This window comes from Carassius auratus, chromosome 12 (assembly GCF_003368295.1).
Source record: "Carassius auratus strain Wakin chromosome 12, ASM336829v1, whole genome shotgun sequence".
NCBI classification, from domain to species: domain Eukaryota; kingdom Metazoa; phylum Chordata; class Actinopteri; order Cypriniformes; family Cyprinidae; genus Carassius; species Carassius auratus.
The window spans coordinates 1,529,857-1,550,939 of NC_039254.1; the positions used below are offsets into that span (position 1 = coordinate 1,529,857).

At 35.7% G+C, this 21,083-nt stretch overlaps 1 protein-coding gene across 1 annotated transcript in view; it reads right to left on the bottom strand.

The window, feature by feature from the left end:
* The window catches only part of LOC113111416 (dedicator of cytokinesis protein 1-like), a 47,536-nt gene extending 27,194 nt beyond the window's left edge, over positions 1-20,342 (bottom strand). The window contains exons 1-10 of the mRNA XM_026276083.1: positions 20,197-20,342; positions 18,875-18,975; positions 16,000-16,058; positions 14,514-14,662; positions 12,102-12,187; positions 10,682-10,838; positions 10,029-10,069; positions 8,939-9,029; positions 4,365-4,484; positions 509-598 (exon numbers count right to left, since the gene is read on the bottom strand). Of these exons, the coding sequence (XP_026131868.1) occupies positions 509-598; positions 4,365-4,484; positions 8,939-9,029; positions 10,029-10,069; positions 10,682-10,838; positions 12,102-12,187; positions 14,514-14,662; positions 16,000-16,058; positions 18,875-18,975; positions 20,197-20,325 (1,023 nt within the window). The 5' untranslated portion in view covers positions 20,326-20,342. The remainder of the gene's footprint in view (positions 1-508; positions 599-4,364; positions 4,485-8,938; positions 9,030-10,028; positions 10,070-10,681; positions 10,839-12,101; positions 12,188-14,513; positions 14,663-15,999; positions 16,059-18,874; positions 18,976-20,196) is intronic.
* Between the last annotated feature and the right edge of the window lie 741 nt (positions 20,343-21,083).

The following is a 21,083-nucleotide window of genomic DNA, read 5'->3' on the forward strand; positions in this document are numbered from 1 at the left end:
AAGAGATATATATATATATATATATATATATATATATATATATATATATATATATATATATATATATATAACATTTATATAAAATATTTTATACATAAAACAATAAAATGACATACACATACCGGTTTTTACATAACTACATAAGATAGTTTAAAATAATAAAATAAAAAAAAAAGTAAAAAAGTAATAAAAAATGGTTGAGATCAAAATGTGAAGGGTTACAATAAAGTTACTCACAAACTTTTGTTCAGGACCTTGCAAAATGTGGCAACAGTTAATTTGTAATGAAATCAGACCACAATCGTTGTTTGTGTCTGAATGGATCAATTTGTCATTTGTTTCCCAATCAGACAAAACCCCACTAATGAACAAAATGCAGAAACTCATTAAAGCCCTCTGATCATTTATATTTGACCAATTTAGCTACTTTGGTGCACTTTAACAGTCTGAACGACTCATCAATTGTTTGTTTCATTGTTAAACCTTGAGAGAGAAAGCTTGTACGTACCAGTAACGCGCTCAGCTGCTCAAAGTCAAACATCTCGTTCTCGTACTGTTCGGCTAACTCCTTCCCCAGAATAATGGCCTCCTCCCACATCTGAACACAACACACATCACACGTCATCTTTGAAGCTCATTATGTCAAAACATGCTGCTGTGATATCCTTCTAACCATCTGTGAACAATGAGCTTTGAGTTGACTGTCAAACAAAAAGTGCTTTCTCAGATTTATGTTGAAGCGGAAGCAAAAATTACCCAGCTGCACCACCCGATCATATCAAATATTTAAGAGATCATTAGAGGAATGTTCTGGGATCACCAGGCATAGAATATTTTTCTGACCCGTTCCTCCGTAAAATCAAACAGAAAAATAGCACGCACAGTAATGTACGTCCAATGGGAGGCTGAAAACGAAGGCTGTAAAATGCATCATTTTGTACAGAAAAAAAAGTGCATTATTATATCAGGCATGGTGCAAGTTCCATGAAGGTGAATTTAAGACTTTAAGACATTAAAGATCAGAAATTAAAAGCAATACAAAACATCTATGTTTTCTTAATGTAGAGGTCTAAGGAGAACACAATGAGTTGAATAAGCAACATGCATGGAAATACAACTTCCAACTGATCTCAATATCTTTTTAATCCATGTACAAATAAATAGCTTAACTAGAGAAGGAAAAAAAAAAAAACTTTTACTGTACATTTTTATACCTGACATATATTTGTTCTAAGATTAAAAAAAAATTAAAAAAAAAATGTATCTTTTTTTTTTTTTTTTTTTCAGTGCATGCAATATTTAATGCCATCACTTCATGACTTTTTAAGACTATTTAAGACACACACACACACACACACACACACACACACAGACACATTCTATACATATTATTTCTTTGGGTGGAGCAGGTGGCCTTAAATGAGTCAATATCCATGACCTGATCTAAACAGTAATACGGATATTCCTCAGCTCTGACATTCTCTCATATCAGACTTATAACTTCAAATGTCAAGTATAAATAAAACCTAGCATTACACTTCTGCTGCCCAGGATCTGATATATAACTGATTCATAATTGAAACTTTGATAGCATCCTGGTGGCACAGAGAGGGAGAAACTGTGATTATAAATCAATATCTGTGGTGCATCATTTTTAAGAAAGCTGCCAGTAATAGCATCTGCAGTCTGCAGGAGATGATGTGGATTAGTTATTCAGACTGGAGGAAGAATAAAACAAGTGCAGTTCATAAAGCCAAACTTGCACTGTAATATTAGAGCACATGTTCAACTTTACAATTACTTTCCTTTTACAATTACATGTTCCTGTTGAGACGGCAATGCACTAAAAGATTTTACCTCAGAATGAAAGCGTACACTGTTGTGGAAAACCAAAGGAGAATATTTTCAAGCATCTCTTTCCATAAAAAGGCTTTCAAAAACACCAAATGGGACTATAAAACTATAAACCTAGCACACATGACTTCATGTGCTTGAATTCCAAGTCTTCTGAAGCAATACCCTTTTTATTTTTTGTGAGAAACAGTCTTACATTTTAAGTTATGCACTGAGAATATTCCATGCTTTCAAAAATCAACAGCATCTAAGTTTGGTTATTACAATCATCACAACCAAAGTCATGTTTGTGCATCAATTACGGCACTGACTGTGCACAGGAATAGTCTGATATTATTATTTAAATTGCAGTCATACTATACAGGGAACAACATTAAATATTAAAAGAGATGCCATAGCCTACATTTACAGTTTAAAACCTAGTTTTGCAAACAATCAGTCTTTTACTACAACCCAGGGCACTGAAGGAGAAGTTTCAGCATCTTAAGCATTTTCCAGAGGAGTAGTAGTAATTTGCATGCATTATTAATAATTTCCTGAAAATGAATATATACAGATATATACATACATATACACACACGCGCACACACACACACAGTTTTAATTAATGTTTTTATTTAATTAGTATTTATTAATTTACATCAAGTTAAACAGCTAGCTGAAATTAAAAGCCATTCATATTTTAAGTAACCAAAACATTTTGTTAATGGGATTTATTTTATTTTAAATCAATCTTGATGTAGCATTTTTGAATCTGTAAGCAAGGCTACAAAACAAGCTTTGTTGGAGGCGAAGATTATCAGAAATATTTCAATGCTTTAAGAGAAAATACAGGGAAAACAGGGAAGAAAAAGAGTAGGAGCAGTTTATGTGACTGTGTCTTCCTGTCTCGGCTCTCAGGAGACGTTCAGCTGTGACATGTGGGTCTGTCCCAGCAGTCTGAGCCATGTTTAAAATAGACTCTCTGAAAAGCTGGAATAATTCCCATAAAATGTGTCGAACAGAAGAACTACGGCCCAGAGCTGCTCGTCAGCTCGATTTCTAAGACTGACTGACTGCACACACTTTCCAGCTCAATTCTCTTGCGTGCTTTCTATTTGACACACTCAGTCAAGATTTTGAGCCGCTGAGCCCAGTAATGGGGTCCAGTCCAGGGCAGCAGATTTGATAAGAGTCCCCCACTGAGAGACCTCTACGCTGGGAGCAGATCTCCGCCTGGCCCCTGTAACCCTCGAATCCCCCCAGCTCCCCTCTCCAGCCTGTCTGACTAATAGAGATGTAGCCAGCCAATAATCTCCCTTCTGTGTGTCACCTGTCCTGATGCACAGACTGCTGCAGGACACCTTTTAAGACATGCAGGCCATTTCTGACATGCAATCACATGCACAGAGACACAGAAAACCTGACAGTATATAATAGGTCACCTAGTCATGTTAATTCTTAAATAAGTAAAAAAATTCGATGGTATCTACTGCGGTTTTACAACATGTACAAAATAATATGCAATGCATAATGCATTATATATTTTTGTTTCAATAAGTAATAATATAAAGATCCCACTAATTTTAAAATGTATACAAAATATTACATAATGCAAGTTTATATATACATTTTTCTGTGTATTTATATTGTATTAGATATTAAAAAATATGTAAATCATACATAAATATTCACAAATATTTTGTATAATTTTTTTAAAATATATATTATTTAAATGTAATGCTGCCATGTTAATAATGATTCTCACAGTTTTTTTTTTTTTTTTTTTTTTTTTAAGAAACTTCTGCATTGGAATATTTAATAAATTTGATGCTGCCATCCTTGCCATTGCTTTTTATATAAAATAATTATATAGTTTTTGTATATAAATTTGAACAAAATATATATTTATATATTATGATTTGAAGCTGCCACCATAAAAGTGATTCTCACACACACACACACACACACACACACACACACACACTTATTTAATATGCTATACTACATTTAAAAAATAATTAAATGGTGATGATCACAATTAGGAGGTTGGCAGCATCAAATGTATATGCACATAAATTAAAAACAATAATAAGAAACATCCTATTTAATATGACTGCATCAGCAGCAATGATGAACTGCATTTAATTAGATTATTATTTACTGACCAAAAAAAAACAACAAAAAACTTCGACACAATGACACACAGGGACTTCAGGGAACATAAATGAGTGATGACTCAAATGAGCCTCTAAATTGTTTTTGTTTTTAATCAATTGATAGAAATGAACCATCAGATCATTTTAACTTTCCAAAATGAAAAACTTCCCAAAGGAACACAGTGTCGAGGGGACAATTAAGTAGAATAAGTTTTAATCACTGCAGCTCAGAAGGTCACTGTTAGGTGAAACATACAGTAAAACAGCTAACAAGTAGCACTGTTTTGAACAGATGCATTACTTCTAGTAAGTCCCAGGTCAATGTGAGAAAAGCAGAGGTTGTGATAGTAACTTCTTGTTAGTGGTCTTTACCTTGCCCTTGTCGAAGTAATTGATGATCTCCTGGTACAGCTGGTCTTTGAGTTGACACTGAGTGCTCGCCTGGTAACCGTCTCTCTGCGTCAGGTGGGCGGCACAGGCCTCTTCAGACCACTGACAAAACAACAGCACAATTACACTCTTCAAATACACCACATTAACCCACCAGTGACCCCACGAGAGTCCCGCTGAGTTCACCATTAGATCGAATCAATATCTAGACTCAGAAAAAAATACAAACAGAACAATAAAGTTCATTTTATGAAAACCTAATGTAACTTCCCACACAAGCGAGATGCAAAGCAGCGAAAACATCCATCGAAGTTACAATATGTTCATTGGTTAATACAACCGCCCACATTAATGACCCCGCTTTGCATTCAGAAACCTGGATTGCCCAGTCAAGGTGAGGTGATAAAGATATCATTACTTCAAAATGAGATCCCTGCTGATTTCAGTCTGATCGGAAGCATTTGAGCGACACGTTTCAGGCAATGAAGTATAAAAAGCCCATGTTCAAAGCAACAGAGAAAGTGGTCATGACAAAACTGACTATTTTAGTGGAAATAAAAACTTTATTAGAAGCATTGTAAGTGAACCAAAAAAAAAAACTAGATCAACCCAGCTGAAAAATAAAGGAAAATCTGCAATATACAGGTGCACAAACACACACACTCAGAACAGTGTGGTCGCTTTCAGATCGCAGCTGCTGGAGATATTAATTTTGCTGTGCTGAGAATCTGAAAGGTTTTGGCTGTATTCCTGTGCCGGCGTGGAGAGCCCATCTGATAACGCTGATTTATGTGGCCACACTGTAATATTCATTACAGATGCTGCCTGATGCTGTAAACAAGTGATTACAGGGAGAAACTGTGCAGATTAAGGACTCTTGGTTTTTTGCTGACCGCTCAGTTCAAAGCCTCTGTGGAATAAAACGAGCACACACAGGAAAACAAGAGATCTGATTGGCTGGAGTGGGTCAGCTGACTCCCCTGCGGGCTGCAGCTATTGGCTGTCACGTTGAGATATTGTATTGTGCTAAAGGCTCTGTCAGGAATGATTCACTGTAGTGTAAACTTAATTGACATTTCATGGAGCTTTGTGCAACAGCGGGGGTCAAACACCGCAGGAAAGAGCATCAGCGTTGGGAGGAGAAATGGAAAAAACATTCTACGGGTGCCATCTATATGCACATATAAATATAATAACGTTTTTCTGCTCAAGAAACATTTCCGCGTATTATCAATGTTGGAAATGTTGTGCTTTTTAATATTTTTGTTGAAACGGTTCCAAAGAACATGAAAAAAAACCATAAAAAATAAAAATGACCCAGAACCTTTGAACATACATGCTGATTCTTTTTAAATAAAATATATAATACATAACCTGCAAACTTATAATTCCGAAACAAAATGTGCAAAAATACTAGTGGCTCTATTATATAAAACTAATTAACTATTGTAAAAATCTTGTTTTATTACATTTATCATCTTTAAATGTCAACACTTTCACCATGATGTTTAACAGCTCTCTCTCTCTCTCTAATAAACACCTTGGAGTCTTACGGTCATTAGCGCAAGCCTTGTAATGCTTAATTAAGCCAAACATATCAACCTTTTCACATATTTTACAGTTTATTAACTTAGCTTGTAAAAGCACGAAGCAGTTTACCTACACAGACTCATTATTTGTCTGAATGCATGTTTGAAGACTGACAACAGGGTTCATGTTTTGGTGTTATCCCTGAACAAGCGTGTGCTTTTGTATGCAGGAGCACAAAGAACGAAGGCAGTTATTTATGAAGAGAAGCTGCGTGGGTTCGAGAGAACGTGGTGTTCCCTCGCTCACTGTGACAGCCGATTCCCTCATCGAATTACTCCTGTAAAGCCCTAAACGAATTGGAGATTCACTACAGAACACACGCTGAGCCCGAACGCAGATGTGATTAAACAGCAAGCCAATCTACATATTAATCCATTTGCTCAACTAACAGTTAATGTCACTTATCAAGACTAACTCCCAAGATTCTCCAGAACAAATTAGCATTTCCTGAAGGACAGACTAGCACATAATATAATGCTAATGGTTTAGGTGAGATTAGGCTTTAGGTCAGGTAAATCTGAAAATTAAATGGTGCATCAGAGCTCTGCGTTTGTCATGAGATGTTTATTGTTTTCTATTTGCTGTGCATAAGAATCAATATAATGCAGCTTTGACAGCGCGTATTCTTAAAATAATAGTTGACCTAAAAATGAACATTTGATTCAAATCTACTCAACCTTACGCTATCCAAGAGTTTGTTTCCTCATCAGAAAAGATTTGGAGAAATGTAGCTTTGCTCACCAAAGGATCCTCTGCAGTGAATGGGTGCCGTCAGAATGAGAATGTTTATAGTCCAAAAAATATGTTGGTGGATTTAGATGTGAGAGGAAAACAGGGGATGGACATCATCACTGGAGGATGTGTTAATATAGATTATGGATTCATATTTTAACTGGAAGCAATGGTTTAATGTTGTTTTGTTTCTTCAGCTTTTTACTTCTTGAGATGGTAACTGACGGACTGGAGTGATGTGTGGATTACCGTGATGTTTTTATCAGCTGTTTGGACCCTCATTCTGACGGCACCCATTCACTGCAGAGGATCGACCGATGAACAAGTGATGTAAGGCTATACATTCCTCCAAAACTTATGAAGAAACAAACTCATCTAGATCTTGGATGACCAGAGAGTGAATACATTTTCAGCAGATTTTCATTTTTGGGGAACTTCTCTCTTAAACAGATATATATATAAAAAAAAAAGATCAGCAACAAATCACTATGCAAATAAATGCGAAGAAATGAATCCAGTCGCAATTCAGTATGCAAATGTGACTGTCAGTTAAGTATACGAAAACCAAAAAGGGTCCCTGTACGTTAAGTAATTCTGGATGAATTAAAGAAGTCTTAATGCTAGGGTATTCAATTTAATACTTTAAGTTTGATCAGATTTATACTAAATGCTAATTAATTGTAATACTTAAATCCATGTAAGACCTGCAATCATGTCTTTGGCAAAGTTTAAGTGTCTTTATACAAGATATTTTTGTTCTCAAATCTGCTCTTGAGGTGACTTTCTAAATGTCAGATGAGAATGGCAAATGCTCGTTCACCATGCACTCACATGCTCTTAAAATACTCCTCGTTTTTATTCATACAGATAAAAGTAACATACCTTTCTAATCTGTAATGGATAGAGAGTCGTCTTTTAACCGAAGCTTGCATGTTTGAGTCTCAGTGAATAACCAGCGCTCTGTTCCACCCTCAATACCACGACTGAGGTGAGACCCTTGAGCAAGGCATTGAACCCCCAACTGATGCATTGGCTGCCCACTGCTCTGGGTGTGTGTGCACTTGGATGGGTTAAATGCAGAGCATACATTTTAAGTATGGAACACCATACTAGGCCACACGTCACTTAAAAACATTGCGCTTTTGTAAAATAATGAAAGCAAACAAGATGCGCTTTCTGCCTTTCTGTCTTTCAAACTCCTTGTATAGGCTATATTTGCCTTACCAACATAAAAAAAAAATATATATATATATATATATATATATATATATATACAGGGAGTGAAAAATCTACTTTCAAATAAACAAATTCAAGCAGAAAACGAATATTCTCAAATTATGCAATCTGCATGAAACCTGCATACAGGTGCATCCACTACTGCGGAGATGACGAGTCAGTGTCGCCGAGTTCATATCTTAAAGCGCAAACAAAAAAGCACTAGTTTATCAATGAATTATTCAAATGTTACTGCAGCCTCTATACCATTTTCCCTGAAACATTCATAATCATTACCTCTGCCGATGTGCCGTGGGTCGTAAGTTTTATGCATGCACTTGCGCAAAATGTAGGCAATTAAAGGTGCTGTAGGGAACTTTTGTAAAAAAAAATATTTTTTTACATATTTATTAAACCTGTCATTATGTCCTGACAGTAGAATATGAGACAGATAATCTGTAAAAAAAAATCAAGCTCCTCTGGCTCCTCCCAGTGTCCTATTGCCATTTGCAGAAAGCCATCCGCTCCCGGTAAGAAACAACCAATCAGAGCTGCGGTCCGTAACTTTGTTTGTGTTCAAAATGTAGAAAAATGTATATAATAAGCGAGTACACCATGAATCCATTTTCCAAACCGTGTTTTTGGCTTGTCCTGAATCACTAGGGTGCACCTATAATAAGTGTTTATATTCGGACTACTTTAGATTGCTTCGGGGGTACCGCGGCGGAGTAACCCAGTACCTTTGTGATTCTTCATAGACATAAACAGAGAGAAGTAGTTCCGGCTACAATGTTCTTCCGCAAGACACAAGCAGTTCTGTTTATTAACCGCTAGAGTGTCAAAAGTTACCGACTGCAGCTTTAAAGGTGCATTCATATGATTTAAATGATTTATTAATAAACGTGTATTTAGTCGACTAAAACTTCAAATAAGTGACTACTAGTCAACCAGACAAATCTTTAGTCGAGGGCAGCCCTAGTAAAGAGCATATCTAGTCAGAAAACCGTGTGTGGAGTTACCTTGAGGAGTTTAGCGTGCAGCAGTAAGGTGTATCCAGCCTCGGTGTAGTTATCACACTCCTTATGCAGGTCACACAGCTTATACAGGTACCTACACACACACACACACACGCAGGCACGCACACAAAATGACATCAAAACTTTGACATAAAAAAACTTTAACAACAAACTCACAAAGCCCACAACTTGACATTCACACATTGTACAAGTCCATACACAAGGAATGATAGAGAAACCTTTGTTTTCTATTCTTAAGATTCTTCAAGACAATGATTCCAAATAGAAAACAGATCATTATGGATTTCTATCTTGATTTGTCAAGACATCAGCTGTGTCTCAAATGATACACTATGCACTTATTCTATGCAGGAAATACTTAACTGTTACTGCAGTAATTAGATCAGTATATTGTGACATCCAACAAACTAATCACACTACTTATAATAAATAAATAAAAACAGCATAGAATAATGCATGAGTGTTTCAGTGGCGGTAAGATACACACTATAGTAAATATGATGTGAAATACCTATTCACCTAGTTACTTAGTGGAACAATGCACTAAATGCATTTGCTGAATAGAATAATGTTTTATTTTTATCTAAATATATAAAACAAAATATGAAACTAAAATAACAATATACAAAATTTAAAATATATGTATATATGCATCATATGTCTATACACCAGTGTAACTTCAGTATCTTTGAGATTCTAAGTAAAAAAAACAATACTCTTTTTTTGTTTGTTTTTATATTTTCTGTTTATTTTAGTTGAAATAAATGAAGAAAATGCTAAAGAGCAACACTTACTATATCTGACTTACTATATATATATTTTTTATATTATAAACATCTTTTCTGTTACTTTGGCTCAATGTATTTGTCCTTGCCAAACAAAAGCATAGTTTTATTTCAAAAAAATATTTTGAATAGTCGCGATAGTCTTTATCTTTCGTCCCTTCCATAAGCACGACTTGTCCTGCATCTGGAATTCTGATTGGTTAGTTTTTTCCCTCTCATTTTTCCATGTTATTCCACACACACACACACACACACACACACACACACACACACACAAAGGCGCTCACCTGATGTACATCTCTTCCCTCTCTATCTCCTTATAGAAATTCTGCAAGGGAAACAGACATATACAAGGTCACTTATTCATACAAACACATCCTGACCTCAGTTCACAAAGACCTACAAATCTGTGTTTCAGAGATAATGGGCTCTAGAAGAATCCATCATCATCCCGGTGACGTCTTCTGTCCTTCTGTTGATTTCTACACCGACCAGTGAGACGATGTGAGAGTCATGTTTAACACAAGGACTCTAATGGCACATTCAGATTTAATGTGCATCTGTGTCTAAGTACAGTTCCGTTCACTTGTAAAACTGATTAAATGTGTGAGTGTGCAGTCCATCACACAAACCAAGCTTCCGGATGTGGAGTTAATAGCATTGTTTCAGTGAGAGATCATTCTTTATTTGTAGTACTGTCAGCTTCAAGTTCTTCATTGATGCTACGTTTGAAGAAAGCTGTAACATTAATGCTCGTGGGCATGTACATTGAGTTTAAGCCAATTATAAAGTTACAAAGGAGCCGACGCAATTACTCCACGCCATCAGGACGCCTACACACTCCAGTTACAGCGCACTCCGTCAGGAAATAGATGCATTTATATGAGTGAAGATGCATTGTTAAACTCATTTCCGTTGAGAAATGACGTGTTCTCCTCACCAGCACGTTAACTGTGCAGCTCATGCGGTTCTCCTTGTTCTCGTCGTGCATGATGGTCCTGTAGTCCAGAAGTCTCTCCAACAGGCGGACCACCAGAGTAACGAAGGTTTCGCCTGACTTAGCCAGATACTTGTGCTTCCTGCAGTGCTCCAACAGACTGTAACACACACACACACACACACACATTAAATTGGAATACACACCAAAATGTCATGCTGTAACTGTAGACATGCAAAAGCATATGCAATGTATGTAGAGTCAAAATGAAAGCAATTTTGATGCTCAATTTATATGTCCCTAAACTCTCATGAATGTCAACATTAATTATCATACAGTGATGAGTTAGGCATTATGATTTTGATTTACAGTTGTGCATGTGCCATTGATACATACATAGATATTATATTTCACTGAAAAATCTACGTTCAATGAAATTAAACAAATTTTCTAAGGACCAAAAGTTGTAAGAACATTATATATATATATATATATATATATATATATATATATATATATATATATATATATATATATATATAAAAAATAATAATAATAATAATAATAATAATAATAATAATAATAATAATAATAATAATATATATATATATATATATATATATATATATATATATATATATATATATATATTTTTTTTTTTTTTTTTTTTTTTTTAACACTATTGTGGTTTGCATATAAATGCCATTTTTATATTTTCTGTTTTCACTTTTCAAAACTAAGTTTTTGTAACTTGTTTTTATTAGTTTGTATGTATGTATGTATGTATGTATGTATGTATATATATATATATATATATATATATATATATATATATATATATATATATATATTTACCTTATATATAAATCAAAATTACATAAATTAGCTTGAATATAAATATTTAATATATAAATATCCTAATTACTTAGGGTTACCAGTAGTTTAGTTTTTTTGGCGCTCTACAGAGTAGACCCTTTACAGATTCGCTTGATGCATTTCTCTTATCTGTACGATCAAAACTGAAAGTGTAATTTAAGCTCTTTTCTGGGTTATTAGGAGAAAATGACTTGCTTATACGTGTTAATCGACTCCAGAGGGTTAAAACACAAACCTGTTCTGCTCATGTGGCATCATGTAGAAATGATATCGGTAACACTTTATTTTAGGGTCTCTTAACTAAATGCGTATTAGAATGCATATTACTAGAATATTAGCCATTTATTATTACAAATTAAGCTCATATTAATGCCTTAATACCTTAACTTTACACCTACCTTGCTAACTATTAATAATCAGCAAATTAGGAATTTATTAGGGAAAAGTCATAGTTAATAGTGAATAAGTGTTCCCTATTCTACAGTGTTACCATTATATCACTATCAGTGTGTGTGTGTGTGTGTGTGTGTGTGCGATCTTCACTCACATCTTCTGGAAGAGGATTTTGTACTGTTCATCTCCTCGGCCGCCTTCCACCTCGTGATCCAGCTTGGTGATGATCTCGTTCTCAAACTGCAATTAAACACAGCTGCCGTAAATAACGAGTGTGGCTAATTTTTCATTTCATTAGCGTCGTTCCTTCCAGCCCTCCTCTCTCTCCTCCTCCTGTGTTTTCTCGCTCTCTTGCGCTGTGTCAGAGAGCAATCAGCCGTTATCAGTCACAGCAACTTTATCTGCTCATTACCATCACTGCGCTTCATCACACACACACAAACACACACGCACACACACGCACACGCACACACACGCACGCACACACACACACGCACGCACGCACGCACGCACGCACGCACACGCACACACACACACACACACAAACAGACAGACAGACAGACAGACACACACACACACACATAAAGAGACACACACATGCACACACACACACACACACACACTCACACACAAACAAAGATAGACTGTCTGAGGGACTTTCTTTCAGATTCTGCTCTTCCTGCTGTTATAGAATAAATCAAGATGACTATACAGTATAGATAAAAACACAACGCAAACATACATTATGATTTCTCAAACCATCCTCATATGTTAGACAACTCACAGACCTACGAATTAAAATTCCCTAACTTCATAAAGTTTGATGCAATTGTTGCCTGGTGGACAATAAAACTGCTATATACTGTACCCCACAAACTGTAGACATCATGAATAGTGCTTCACTTCCACGTTAAGACTGGATTGTATTTGTTACAATCTCAAAACAGTGGAATTAGCATTACAATTTATTTTATTTGTGATACACACACAAACATGAAAAGCAAATGTCTATAGTAAATGTGCAAAAAAAGAAAAAAAATATTATTATTATTATATACTTTTTTTGCCATTTATTAGTACTAATTAAGCACATATTAATGCCTTATTGTACATCCCTAATCCCACCCAATACCTAAACTCAACAACTACCTTACTAACTATTAAAAAGCAGAAAAATAGGAATTTATTGAGGGAAAGGTCATAGATAATAGTGAATAAGTGTTCCCTATTCTAAAGTGTTAGCTTTTTATTGGTTCTAGACTAGACTAAATTTCATTGCATTGCACATAATATGAAATGTCTGATGTTTATCAAATATCTGCTCAAACTACAAGAATAGGTCAACACGCAATGAACAAAACCAAAGCACAAGAGAGAAATGGACTGTTTTATACACACGGGACGCCTGTCTGAAAGTTTTCCCGCTCAACCAGTCAGAACATACAGACTCAAGTCCACATCAAAATCTCTAAACACATGTGACTGATATTCTGTGTCATCACTTGTAATAATGTTCAATACACTCTCATATCAATAGTGCGTACCATGGGACACGCAGGGCGTCAAATACTCGCTGAACCTGTGAGAGATTTCAGATCAAACTGAAGCTGCAGCATCATCAGTCCAAAGACACTCTCGCATATGTAGATTATCATAAAAGCAAAGCATATCAGAGGAGGCAGGGAATCCATAACCTTCCAGCAGTGAACTTTGAGGTAGATGCAGATCTCTGTGGGATGTGGAACGCGGGCTGCATCCTAATTTGAACACTAGATAGTATGCAACAACAGAACTAGCAGATCTTGAACTACAGTATGTTAGAAGAATGCAAATGAACTGTTTTTTGAATTAAAACATGCATCTGCACATGCTCTATGAAGAGCACTGCGATTAAAAATTGTATATGCTTCTATTATTTAAAAAGAACATTTAATATGTTCTGTAGCATATTATTTTTGCTGTGCTAATAAAATCTTTTTTTTTTTTGACAAGCTTTTCTACTGAAATGACACTAAAAATGACTTTAAATGCACTACCAATAAACCCTGTATCAATTATTGTGGTCAGTAATTTTTTTTCTCTTTTTTTTCAATAAATGTATACTTTTACTCAGCAATGATGCATTAAACTTAAAACAAATAAATAAAAGTAAAGCCATTCATAATGGTCCAAAAGATTTCTACTTCAAATGTTATATTTCTATTCATCAAAAAAAATAAAAAATAAAAATAAAAAAACACCAAAAAAATAACGAGCTAAACTGTGCTTAACTATAATAATGAAAAGAAATGTTTCTTAAACAGAAAATCAAAATGATTTCTAAAGAATTATGTGACACTGAAGACTGGAGTAATGATGCTAAAAATTCAGCTTTATATCACAAGAAATAAATTGCATTTTCATTTATGTTGACATAGAAACCAGTCATTTTAAATTAGAATAATATTTTACAGTTTTTACTGTATTTTTGATCAAATAAATGCAGATTTTGTTAGCACAAAATTGAAAAAAAACAAACTTTTGAACGGCATTTATCACCGCAATCCCACCGTCTGTGAGAACTGACCGTCTGGAAGCAGCGTCTGAAGTGAAACTCGCACTGCATCATGTCAAAGAAGATGGGAATGGTGGCTTTACGCAGCTCGATCTCAGGAACCAGCGTCATCTCCAGAATCGGACCCACCATCTCCGGGATAAACTTGATTTTGTGTGGACCTACAGGATGTTGAGAAGAAACCAGTTAGCATGCCTGAATCCTTCAGTTTATAAGTGTTAAAGATCTTTTCGGTGTGTGTTTTATTTCGTACACACAGGATCTGTTTCTGATACAGCAGCACAAGAATATCAACTCCCAGCTTCTTCCTCGCAGCGCCTATGTGTGTCTAACAACAACGTCTATGTATTTTGGTGAGCTGTGTACAACTTCTATTTCGGAGGCACGATTTCCAAAGCTTTCATCTGAGCTCTGTGTCTGTGACTAAACCCGCTCTCAAACACTGCCAGGTAATGAACAACCAAAGGCTCCTTAAGAGAGGAACGTGGGAGCTGAAAATACTTAAACAGAGGTACTTCCTCAACTGTCCTGCCCCTAATTAGCACCTTCTCTTTCAGAGCTTTTCTGTTTGCATGCCTCTAAATAACCGTGAGGTGTTTCTCGGTGGAAAATAACCCGCCTGAATCAGTGCTAAAACTGGAAGCAATGCAAATGTGCCAGACGCAAGCCTTCCAAAAATAATCCATACAGAAGATGGTATGTCGAAGCTGGGAAACCTTTTAAAGACGCCCTGATTTTTCGGGACACATGGGGGTTGAGCCTTTCACCAAGCATCTCATAGAAAGCTATATATTTTACATGTGTTTTGATTTATTACTATTATAATTTTTTAAAGAACTTAATGCTTTTATTCAAAATATATAATATATAATACAAATATGAGAAGAAATACTTCTTAAGCAGCCAATCAGAATATTAGAATGATTTCTGAAGATCATGTGACACTGAAGACTGGAGGAATGATGCTGAAAATACAGATTTGATCACAGGAATCAATTATATTTAACAATATATTCACCTAGAAATCTGTTGATTTAATTAGTAATATTATTTTATAATTTTACTGTTTTTACTGTATTTTTGACAAGATGATGTCTTGGTGAGCAGAAGAGATTTCAAAAATGTTCAAAAACCTTGAACAGTGATTTAATTGCACAGAAAGTTGACTTCTATATATAGATGAGCTGAAAGCTGTCAAACATGGTCTAAAAAAGACAATCTTTTATTTTGGCTGCATCTTTAATTTGTACTATATTAAAAAAACAGCTCTGTTAAACACATGAAATCGTGATTTTTAGCTGAAAATCATGTGAGAATAATGAACGATATGCAAAAACTATACAAAAATAAGATATTATAGAACATTATACAAAAACAAGCAGATTGTGAAGTATTTAAGAAATGCAATAATGAATGAACACTTATGCATAAATAACTTGCAGACAGACATAATCTTGTTTTGTGTGATTCAATAATGTTCCCTTAAAGGTGGGCTCACCCAGGTTGTACCACATGTCTCGGATCTCGAAGCCAATCTGTCGCCTCATGTCTTGATACCTGTAAAAGAGAAATATAAAGCTATAAGAAAAAGGCTTTAGCAAGATGTCTTCATAAAGTCAGCCAGAACATTTCAATTTATTCTCCTGGAATTGGAAACGATTACGGTTTGTTAACATCCCTCACGATACTTCCCTATCAGATTCAGAAAGAGGAGCAGAAGCTGTTCAGAATCAATGTCAAACCAGTTTAGGAAGTGGACAGAAGATGAGAGCGCAGACGCGTTCAGAAGCGGTGCTCTCGTTCAAAGAAAGTGTGAAGTAAACGACAGATCCCTTATGCTTTACCTCCGCGGGCCTGGCATCCATTCATTAGTGCTGTCATCACACGCTGACATTTTGGGACGCCTGTGGCCCTCGGCTGAATTCTGAGCCACCATTGATTGCTTTGTCAGTACGCTCTCTTCCAGTGGTAATTTATGAAGACAAGGACGAGACGTGTTAGAGCTCAGGTGAAGCACACAGTACATGTTTATAAACCTGTAATTACCCTGGTAATAGCATGCATCTCAGATGCAGACAGTGCATGTTTCTGCTCACACTCCTCTCGGACACTTCATTTTCTCTGTCTGATCTTTCCCTTCACATGCTGACTCCACTGACCCGCTCTCTTAATTACTTCACCTCCTCCTTCACCTCCCTGTCTCTCTCCATGGCTCTGTCTGTTTCCTGCTAAGCACTGCTTTATAATTTATGTCTCCAGTGTCCGCGGTGACAGAGCGAGCGAGGCAGACAGACAGCGTGTCCTTGCACTCGTACAGAAGAGGAAGCTGAGTCTGTTAACACTCACACCTGTCAGCACACGGGACGCTCGCTGAATGAGATGCGACAGATGAAGGAGTGCGAGGGATTCTAGAAGTGCTGTGTGAGAATGGTCTGGCAAACCCGCAGCATCAAGCATCTGCTGCTGAGTTTCATAAAGCCACCGCTCAAAGGCTCTCCAGTAAGAGATCAGTGTATTTCTGAGCGGGTGAAAGCTTTGGCCTGTGATGGGAGACAGATGAGAGACAGAATGAGGAGAAAAACAACAGCAGAAGCAGCCTCTCTCAGGTCAGCACGACACCTCCAGCAGAACACAGAGAGAACGTACTGATGAAAGATGAGGCCCGACGGGGGGCAAACAGCACCGGAGAACAAAGACGGAACAGAGACGAGGTGTCCTCAAGACATCAGCACTTTTTCCTGATGAAAGCACTCAAAATGCCAGCCATGTGCTGCTTTATTTGGGGTTTTTCTTGTAGAATTCCAGGACATGAAGTGTAATTTGTTAATAAACAAATTAAACTCCATTACAGCTGACAGTGTGTTGAGCTCTGCATGTTTGGTTTTAAAAATTAAACCGTTCACCCAAAAACATCACCTGCTCATCCACAGAACATTTTTCCTTTCAGGAAGTGCAGAATATTAGAATATTCAGATTTGACATTTCCATTCCACAAAACATATTTTTCAGTGAACTATTTTTTAAGGAATGTGACATTAAAATCTAGTTGATTTATTTTCATGTTATGGACTATTATTGATAAATGACTTATAAATTATTACTTATTACGCCCAATTAGAATTACTGGCAGAATTAAGTAATTCTTTAAATTCAGATGCTGTTTTATTAAATATAAATACATAAATCTAATCCATCACTACGTTCTTAGCAAATCGCAATTAAGGGGCAAGAATGTGTAAATTAACCCTCATTAAGGGTTAAATATTTCAATTTCCCTTCAAGTTTGTGCTAGATGATGGGGAAATAAGCAAATAATAATAATTCAACAATATTAAATATGCAATAATTAGATAAATGAAAAAGATTGCTGATATCATCCCATCTACTACTGCACAATTCAAATCTATCTGAAAAATACTGTATATGTAATTATCATATTTTTCTACTGAGAAACAGAAAGCCTGGTGCTGACATCACTGGTTATTCAATTCCTGTGAATTCAACCAAAACCTTCAAGAACGCCTTCAAGAAAGAGGTTTTGTTTCTGACACCAGCACTGCATGTCCTGAGAAACTGGGTGGTTTAGGAAACATGTGTTCATGTTCCTGAGAAGAAGGCTGAAGAGTCCTGACAGACAGTGAGAGCGAGCTCATGCCACGGGCGAACACCGACAGCAGACAGACAGAAGCTCCTGGAGCAGATAACAGGCTCTTCACTGCTCTCTCACTCTTGAACAGCAATGCAGGTTTTCATGAAAACACACTTCCTTCACCTTTCTCTGCCCCTCCAGATGAAACTCACACGCATGAATTATTCCTTACAACTTTAAATTGCTGACTCTTCTCGTGTTAGTGCTTCCTTAAAGGTACAATTCACCCCAAAAAATTTGTTTGCCGAAAATGTTCATTTAAGATGCACATGAGTTTGTTTCTTCATCTGAACAGATTTGGAGAAATGTAGCTTTGAGAAGTGTGTTTAAATCTGTTTTGGCTTGTAAACAGTGCTTGATCCGTGCAGATTTCTCTCTTGATTCAGGATGGAGATTATGGATGGAGGACTGGTATTTTATCCAGACACAATGGTTTAAAACATCATGTTTGGATTTGTTTCTTAAGATGTTAACTGATGGACTGGAGTGGATTATTTGTGGATTATCGTCATGTTTTTATCAGCTGTTTAGACTCTCATTCTGACGGCACCCATACACTGCAGAGGATCCGCTGCTGAGCAAATGATGGTATACTACATTTATCCAAAATCTGATCTGATGACAAAAAAAACTCATTTACATCATGAATGGCCTGAGGCTGAATGAATGATCCGTATTATGCCGCAGTGCATTGTGGGTAGGTGTCTGTGATACAAAAGCTTACTTGTGGAAGATCTTGGCCCGTTTATCACTCGAAAAGTTCTCCAGCTGCAAAGACTCCTGGGTAAGGTATGCCACAGCGAGGTGGAAGTAGTTATTCCACAGCTGAGAGAAAAGGGAGAGATCAGATATTAAAGTAGCATGCTGCTATTTAAAGCACAGAAGAGCTGATGCCACTCAACAATTATTTCAAAATAATAATTAATTTTTTTTTTTACATTTTAAAGGGTAAAAACAAAGGCAGGGATAAGAATAACCACCAAATAGCAACCAACAACCAGCATGAGCACAAAGCTCAGAGAAGAGCTGAAGTTATTCTGAAGAGAAATATAATAATCCATGCTGGAACTTCCTCTAACTCATCCGGCCAAAAGACTTTTCATAAATAAGACTAGATGCTGCTTGTTGTTGTTTTCTGGTAGCACACCTAGTCTTAAAGCATCATACAGATACAGTATTAAACACACAGTTCACCTGTATTTTCATTCTAGTATTGAACACAAACCGTGACTCGGTTTAGGTGGCATAACTCCCACATCTACAAATAATGTAATTAAATGACAATGCTAACATCACAGAGGAAGTAAACACTCATTATTTACATTACATATTTTTAAAACATTATTGTTCATCCAAGATGAAAGTGAAAACAAAACAAACTTTGAATTTGGATTTCGTCTTTAGATTAAAGGTTATATGCACTGCAAAACACAAAAGTAAATTATTAGAATATTATTAATATTAAGAAACTGAATTGTATAACATAAGTACATTTAATAAATGTTTTACAATGTATTACAATATAAAACCTTATATTAACAGATTATGTACATTACAGCCAATTAACATTATTATCTAAAAGTATGTGAAACAAAATAAAATCTTTGTAAATGATAAATAAAACCAAATGACAAATCAAATAATTGTAAAAAAAAAAAATAAATAAATAAATAAATTATTAAAAAAAATGAAAATAAATGAATAACATGCATTTATAAAACAAATAAATTCAATAAATACTGTATTATATAAAGCAAACAATACAAACGTTTTACATTACATCCATATTTTCTGTTCAAAGTAATTTCAGCTGAAAAGGAAAGTAGTTTTAGAGGCCAAGCAGGTTTGAATGAATGAATAAATATATAAATACATAACAGTACATACATGAATGCACATGACCAGGACTACATAAACTTGCCCTCATGTCATTCCACACTGATATTTTTTCTTGAGCACATACTGGCAGTGGATGGGGACCAACATCTCCTTGTTTGTTTCAAGCAATATATATTAAAAGAAGCTCTACTGAAGTTGAAGTCTCACCTGAAGCTCAAAGTTGGTTTGATCGAGGAACTTCTTGCTGAGTACAGCGGCGTACTGATTGATGGCTCGCAGGAAGACTCTGGAATCAGAGACAAAAAAAATCAATTCAATGAGAACTAGCACAGCCATACTTCATCCACTTATTTTCACATTTAAATGAGCGCATTTGTTCTTAACAATGAACCATAAACACAGCCAGTTAAACACAGAATAATGTCATTCCTGACACAGAACTATAGAGAGAGAGCACATAAACTACAGATGATAAATTTAATCACGGGTCTTTAACTCCGCCACACTGAGACCACATTAGGAGGATATCACAGAGACTAAAAAACATTATATCCACTTAGTTCAATAAAGCCTGTCTCTAATGAACTGAGAGAGAACAAGAAATCTTTATATACTTCTCTAACTGCGTCACCGTTGTAGAAAAGGAGAAAGAGACAATGGAGAGAAATCAAACCCGGGACGACCAGATCATTGCGTATCTGTAACGTGACATCATTTGAGTAGCAGTCGTGTAAATGAATATAATGTAGGCCTTTCCTATCATTTCCCAACAGAGAGCAGGAGTCTCAAGACACATAAGCTGGAAATACAGCAAGCGAAACATGTTAACTTAAAAAAAAAAAAAAAAACAAGGCTTGTTTCGTATTAAAATAAATAAAGACACTCCTTTAAAATATTACATAAAACCAAGAACACAATTTCACTAATAGACAAGCTACATGTTATATATATAAATGATGAAAAGCTACATGTTAAATAAATAAATGCATTAATTAATCAGTTTCAATGAACACCCACATGACAATGAGCATGTATTAGGAAATTAAATAGTTACATTTTTATTTCATGTTCAGCTGTTCTCAGTCCAACTTGAG